General features: G+C 35.2%; 1 protein-coding gene across 3 annotated transcripts; it reads right to left on the reverse strand.

The window, feature by feature from the left end:
* Window positions 1–320: 320 nt before the first annotated feature.
* Window positions 321–4313, reverse strand: LOC111404019 (protein phosphatase 2C 77-like). Of its 3 annotated transcripts, none has more exons than XM_023032730.1 (5): window positions 4217–4313; window positions 2716–4109; window positions 2248–2589; window positions 1401–1506; window positions 321–891 (listed from the first exon to the last, which is right to left on the reverse strand). In XM_023032730.1, the coding sequence occupies exons 2-5, from the start codon at window positions 3424–3426 to the stop codon at window positions 557–559; spliced, it is 1494 nt and encodes a 497-aa protein (XP_022888498.1). In that variant the 5' UTR covers window positions 3427–4109; window positions 4217–4313; the 3' UTR covers window positions 321–556. The 3 variants fall into 3 exon arrangements, with proteins under 3 accessions (XP_022888498.1, XP_022888499.1, XP_022888497.1); XM_023032731.1 differs by lacking the exon at window positions 4217–4313 and having other exon boundaries at window positions 2716–3768; window positions 4072–4204; XM_023032729.1 differs by lacking the exon at window positions 4217–4313 and having other exon boundaries at window positions 2716–4203.
* Window positions 4314–7313: the final 3000 nt, after the last annotated feature.

The raw sequence follows: 7313 nt of genomic DNA on the forward strand, positions 1-7313 counted from the left end.
CTCCATTCCCAATTATTTTTCCAACAGGCTCCACCTCTGCCTCGGAGCCGAGTAACACAGCTAGCATTGCGTCTTCATGGAACATAAACTGTTTGACTCTCTAAAAAGGTTCGGAAGGTAGAGAAACCTCTTATTTGTGCATAACAGGAGAAAATTATTCAACCTCTACATTTTATGTTACATTCCATATAAATGATCGCTAGTTAGCCTTACATTCCTAGAGGATAATGTCTTCTTGTAGTATATAACGAACCTCTTGTTACCAGTTATTGAGACAGATTCTGAGCCTAAAATCTCAAAAGCACAGAATTTTCTGCAATTTGAATGCAGGGAAATCCAACCATAAAATAAATTAGCAATTCTCTTAGTGATACAATTTCAATATGCGCTCTTATATTAGACATTATGATATATCCATAAACATCTGTCTACAAGGTCAGCCTGCAGACTCTGAAGCTAAACTTTGAAACACAATTTTTCAAATTATGTCGACAGAATGAGATTTTCAGCTATATTCGTCGAAAAGAAATGGAAGTAACAGCAAGAATCAATTACCCTAACTCTTCTTTTTGAACTTCCTTTGAGCTTTCAGATCCACTACGATCAAAGAGATATTATCTGTGCTTCCCCTCCGAAAAGCAAGCTTTGAGAGGTATTCTGCTGCATCCTGAGCCGCAGGGTCAACCTCTTCGCCTCTCTCTTTAGACAGGGCGGGACCATTCCTTTTGTGCCACAGTAGAATCCGCCTTCGAGCCAAATCACATGCCTCCTCATTTGTCATTACATCCCATAGACCGTCAGTAGCTAGAACAAGGCAATCGTCTTCTTTTGCTCGAGGAACAAACATGATTTCAGGATCTGCTATTACGTAGGGTCTCAAAAATCTATCCCCTGCAGATTAAAAACAAAATTTCAGAAAAATAAAAATTTACTTTAATAAAATTACAAAACAATGAGGATAACAAAGTAACCATAATACTTTCTGGCACAGCATGATAACTGTCAGCATTTTGGTTGAATATTACATTCTTGCAATTATCTGATATTCCACTGATTTTACATATCTCAGTTTATCAAAAATGCAATAGGATACAGGTGGATAATCTATCAATACTCTTATGATTCATTTACACAAGTACTTAGGCATAGGCCAAAATATGGATGATCACAAAATAAAGACTTAGAATTGGAATCTTCGTAATAAATCAGCATAAGTCGTTTGATGCTAAATTCTAAACCATTTGTGCATAGTTATTACTACTATAAGAAGTCTTGCTAGCCATCCATAATCCATTCTGTATACCATCTTTACTAACATACCATATTCTAGGAAATTCCTGCAGAGTTTTAGAAAACTAAGTCAGCAAAATCAATCTTTTCAAATACAGATATCAACATACCTATGGACCTTGATACTGCAAGCATTGCACAAACACGATAGCCCTCCCAATTAATGACCTTGCCTCCTGCAGCCTCAATCCTGAGGTATTCATCTTCTCTGTTTGGCTAAAAACAGAAGTAGCAAGACAAAGGAATTAAAGTTAGTTTTATACGTTGATTTTTAGTTTTTATTTTTTTTTAAAAAGAAGGAGATATTTTTTCCCTCATTTGACAACCTTTAATTTAATTTAATATAATTTTTGCTACAGATTCATTTTCAACCACACATTCGCACAAACACGTAAATCCATTAATTTTCTATCATTTTCAACTACACATTCTCTAAAAAATACTATTCAAAACTACGTTCTTAAATTTTTAGGGCCGCCAAATAGGGGCTTTATACGATGACGTACAATATTCTACAAGCACAATCCTATCCTTGTGTCATTGTATAATTTTTAGAATACCTCATCTAAAATCTTAAACTTTTAGGGAAGGACAAACTTATTTATCTAAATTATGTCTTCAACATGCCCCCTAATTTCGAGCTAGATCCATTTTTCTCATTAAATGCCTAATACATGCACAATCTTCATTAATGGATGATGACAAGACTTGAATTCACAGCCTTTGCCTTATATGATACCAGGTCCAATCACCTCATATAAAAGTTGAAGCTTTTAGATAGGAGACAACAAACTTATCTAACTTCATGTCCTGAAAATAATATGTATACAGAGAGCAATATTCTCTGAGTATAATCCTTACCTTATGACCTTGTCCCCCCCCAACCCCCCACGACCCCCCAAAAAAAAAAGGGGGGACGAAAACCAGTATTCTAATTTCTACATATATAATTCTTACCTTATGGTCTACAGACAATGGCATTGGTGCTTTTCCTCGACAAAGGACTGCCCTTGAATCACCACAATTCGCAACAATGATATGTGTTGGACAAACAATTGCAACCACGGCTGTAGATCCAACAGCCTCGGGAGCAACAGGTTCAACCATAGCACTTTCCCCATCTCCTCCATGGAATCCTCCAACCTCATCATCAACTTTACGGAAACAATTCAGAAAGATCTTCTTCCACTGTTCCTCCTGATTGCAATAATCATCAATTCCATTATGCCAATTTTCTTTTGCAATGTTGATCTCCTCAGCTAAAGCTAAATGAATACGTTTACGGCAATATTCAGCAACCTATGCATAGAAAGATACATATTACCTAGCTATTACAAAAACAAAAGGGATATGGAAACCTGTAGTGAAGAGATAAGTGAAATAGAACCAGGAAAAATTAGCAACAAACAATGAAGGAACATTGACCTGCCGGCCTCCATGTCCATCATATACTCCAAAGAAGTGGGCTTTTAAATCTTGATGCTTGACATTCATAACTGGTATATCAGTCAACAGTTGAGAAGGGATACTCAAAAACCAAGGTAAAGCTATGACAGTATCTTCCATCTCCAGCCTCCTTCCACGGACAGATGTGAATCCCCAAAGAGGAGGAAAATTCAATTTCGTCTTCACTTCCTCAGAAACCTTGGAAGCCGAAAATGTCCTTTTTGATGCATCAATGCCTAAAGCCTCACAATTTTCTTCAATAGAAACGAGATCACTGATTATCTCTGACTTCATATTCGACTCCCATGAAACAAGTTTCTTAATGCCATGAGCAATATCACCATTTTCATCTAAGGAAACAGCTGCTATTGTCTCAGAATCAGTTTCCAGAGCTGCACATTCCCGAATGCACAAGCTGCTAGTACCATTAGAGACATATTGAGAAGATATGGAATCCCGAAATTGGTCACTAGTGAGTGCCACCGGATCATCTTCCTTGCCTTCCTGGCTAATAGCATCACTAGCAATCAAGCAAGTTCCACCTTTCCTAGCCCTCGACAACGAATTGCCCTCACCTTCCTGAAATTCGTCGTAAATTGACTCTATATTGATACCAAGTCGACTCTGTGGAACACTCGAGCTAATACGTCTATTTTCGTGAGTAAGAGGAACCAAAGGCAGCTTAGTCATTGCTGGTTCTGGCAAGAAGCTTCTTGTGTTTGTTACTATCTTAGTCCCGGTGATTTAACACAGGTTGTTAATCATATCGCAAAACAAATTTCATCCACCATTACCATTTGACAGTTACATAAAGCTCTAGAAAAAAGTTAAATCCCCCTTCGACAGAGTTTCACTTCTCAATTAAATTGATTCAAATTCAACATAAAATTTCCAAGAAATCAGGAGAATAAAATAATAAAGACCCCAATGCTATAAACTAAAAGAGAAGTGAAACTTAAAAAGGGAGATCAGCTAAATGAGAGAATCTGAATCAAAACTTTCAAATAAAGGGAATCAATTTACAAGAGACTTCTACAAGGAAATTCTTAAGACATCAATTAGCATCTTCTTGATTTCTATTCTTAGATTCCTCTATATCCAGAAATCATCAAGCAATCTAATCATAACATAAAAACTTAATATCTTTTGATTCCAATTAGTAAAACTAAAACAAAGCAAACGAACCAGAAATATAAAACTCACAAGTCATTACAAAAGCCTAGAACTCAGAAATGTTTGTATCTTGTTCTCTCAAGTCAAGTTAAAAAGAAAAAATATCTTCATTTAAACTAGTCCTCTCTTGTTTTTTACACCTCCAAGTGTTAAAAATCTAACCTTTGATCAAATCAGTCAAAAGTTTCTCCACACAATATCTGCAACACCAATCATTTTTCAATCAGTCTGAGAGAAAAATGAATATACAAATGACTGGGTGCCCATAAAAAAACGACTCAATAATACAAGGAAGAAAGTTGCTTACTGATCTAAAACAATGCTTTATTGACACCTATACCTAAATGGATCTTTTCTTTTAAGACTCCGAAGAAAAATAAACAATTATGTGTCAACCAGAGAATGACACTCCCATCCCAGTTGTTAAGAAAGAAAGAAAGAAAAACTCAAAAAAGCATTTACATTAGAATTCTGACAAGTGGGTCCTACAGAAAATCATGTGTCGAAACAGGTGTCCCAAAATTATGCAATGAGAGTCTTGCTGAGTCGTCGCTTTCGGTGAGCTAAATGGTATTTTTGTAATATTTTCTTGTTCTGAATATTTGGCCTTTTGAAGATTGTGGATCCAGGGCTCGTATATTTGTGCCACGTTAAGGTGAAAGATCTTTTTCTTAATTGTAAAACTATACGGTGGGTGGGCAGATATGACGTTTGGTCATCTATTCAGAGTATGTATCTTATTTGTTTTTTGTTTTTTTGTTTTTTTTCCTTCGTATGCGTGAAAACGTCGTGAAACAACCAAGCCGAATTTAATATTTGTCTTGTCCTATAGTGTGAATTCAATGTTTTGTTGTTAGCAAATGACTTTTAGAAGATAGATATTGTGGGGAAAAAAAAAATTAGTTTTATTCATGACAAGTTAGCTTAAAAGTTTGAATTTATAATTGTTCTGCAAAATATTTTTTTCATTTTTATTTATATTCAATCGAGTGAGTTGATCAAATTTGGTCTCGAATCGAGTCGAAATGACATTTATGTCGTCCAACTTGCTTCATGTTTGAGTAATGTTTACAAATTATTTGTAGTGGCTCAATTCACTTTTGTTACATCGACACATTTTTTAAAATTCAGAAAAATACTACTCACCTATTCACTTATTATTATAATTTAACTCGTTTATGAACACTTTCTCATGTTGTCCCTATTTTCTGTCCCCCACCATTGAATTTTGATGTTACTATAATTTTGAAGTGTTGGGATGTCAAAAAATTGGCCCTCACCATTAAATTTTGATGCCACTATAGCTTTGAAGTGTTTTATTGGAACATGGTAATGTGTCAAAATTTGATTGCAACGATTGTCATGGGGACAGAGAGATGGAAACAATAGATTTGGATTCTTAAATCTTGGAGATTAGCTTGCTCTTAGGGCAATAGAATTAATTGTGAAAAAAAAATAAAAAATCAAAGATATATATAATTTTAACAACACTTTATTTGTTTAGTTTAATGGAACTTCATTACGCGAGACATTTGGCAGCTATAAATTGAGCTTCTTGCAATCTTTTAGGTAGTTTACATTACATAACAAATATTATTTACTCAATATTATTTTTCCTATTATTTACTCAATATATATATATTATTTTTATTTATTATTTTACTTTTACAATTTCATACAAACATCAATTTAAGCGTCAAATGTAAAACAAGGGAGTTCCTGCCCCTTTTGGCATGTAAATATTCTCGAAATTGTTCTGTTGATGGTTAGATTTTTCACTTCCCCTAGGATTCATGGTAGCTCGGAGAAAGCCCTTTTTTTAAGCTCCCATTGGAAACGTACTCGTGCAACTAACATCGTGAAAATAATCTTACTTTTTGTTGGATTTTTGATACCCAACAAATCCCGGGCTATGATGTTAACGTGGGTTAATATTATTTCATAGGTATAGGCCGATGAATGAAATAAGTCCAACAACCAAGTCCATGAGCTACACCCGGCCCAATTGTATTTCTTATGGATGGCTTGAATCTTGACTCATTTACCCCTTTAATGGCCCAACTTAAAGCCTGACCCTAGAGTATATATATGAATATAACCCTAACCTCTTTGATATGATGATTGTGTGATTTTGAGAGAAGAAACTAGTGAATCCCGGCTGCCCCCCCCCCCTTTTGTGTGAGAAAAACGTGTCCAGAAGTGTCCAAAACGCTTGTATAACGTGTGCAATTGGTAGTTCTTTCATAGTATACATTTGTGGTGTCTTCTCCTAGCCTTTGTGGCCATAAATCATCATCCTTTCTTGTCCTACGTGGGTAAGATTGTATAGCAACCAAGGTGAATCAATTGGTTGTGGTTTGGAGCCGTTTGGATTGATTGTTGGTAGAGAAAGGTACGTTGGACTGAGCCTGAAAAATCACCGTTTGAAGATCCTTTTAAGAGAGCTTCCGCGACACTTTTAAATAATTAGTTCAATGTATTGTAAATTGATATTCTTCCTTTTTGTTTACCAGTAGACAATTGTTTTGATGAAAATTGTTCAAAATCGAGTCCCTGAAGAAAAGCATAAGCTTGCAAACATGCTTTGGTAGAAGCGAGCCGGACTTCTGTCAAATTCAAAGGACTCGGATGAACCACGAAGGACAGCAAATCTTGGTACACCATAAAAATTACTATCATGTGTAATGAAACTATTTTGTTGCTTTGTATGAGTTGTATGTTGTATTTTATAATAATAGATGAGGCACTGTTTACTTCATCAAAAATTTGTAAAAGCAAATTCCCACTTCATCAACAGAAGGACTGCTTAGTTAGAAGTCTTTGTCCATTTATGTCATAATTGTACCCGAGTCATGCGTACTTTTTAGAAGTCATTTGTCTATTTGTAAAATTATTGTACTAGTCTGTATTATTACTTTGCTGCATCTGAAGGTTGAAGGAGCCTTCTCCTCTATATAAGGAGTCTCCTTCCTTCATTATAAGATCATCGAAAATCATAAATAAAATTTTGAGTTCCTTAAAATCATGAGTTTCTAACTTCCTCTATTTTCTCACTAACATCTAGAATTCTAGTATTAGTCTTTCACAAGTCATCCTAATCAACTAATCGAGCGGTTACATGAGTGTGCTCTGCTATTACATCTTTTGAGGATCCTTAGCATCAGAAATTGTGTTGCAGATCATAGCGATCGTTTAGGAAAATTTGCGATCCTAAGAGTCAGGCCCTATTTTTTGAGCTTTGGATTGGTTGTTTTGTGTGGGCAAGAATACCTAGGTCACAACTCTCCTTATTTGGTATTAAAGCCATGAATTGTAAATGGTTGATTTTCATGTTCTTGTTGAAGATAAAGTATTACAATGAAAGATTGTTAGTGAGAAAAGATTATTCATCAACTACTTTTAGC

The sequence above is a fragment of the Olea europaea genome, chromosome 11, assembly GCF_002742605.1.
Source record: "Olea europaea var. sylvestris chromosome 11, O_europaea_v1, whole genome shotgun sequence".
Lineage (NCBI taxonomy): Eukaryota > Viridiplantae > Streptophyta > Magnoliopsida > Lamiales > Oleaceae > Olea > Olea europaea.

Coding starts and splice junctions, on each gene's coding strand:
- LOC111404019 (XM_023032730.1), bottom strand. CDS start 3,426: ATGACTAAGCTGCCTTTGGTTCCTCTTACTCACGAAAATAGACGTATT. Junction 2,590..2,715: donor ATGGACATGGAGGCCGGCAG/GTCAATGTTCCT, acceptor TTCTATGCATAG/GTTGCTGAATATTGCCGTAA. Junction 1,507..2,247: donor CATTGTCTGTAGACCATAAG/GTAAGAATTATA, acceptor TTCTGTTTTTAG/CCAAACAGAGAAGATGAATA.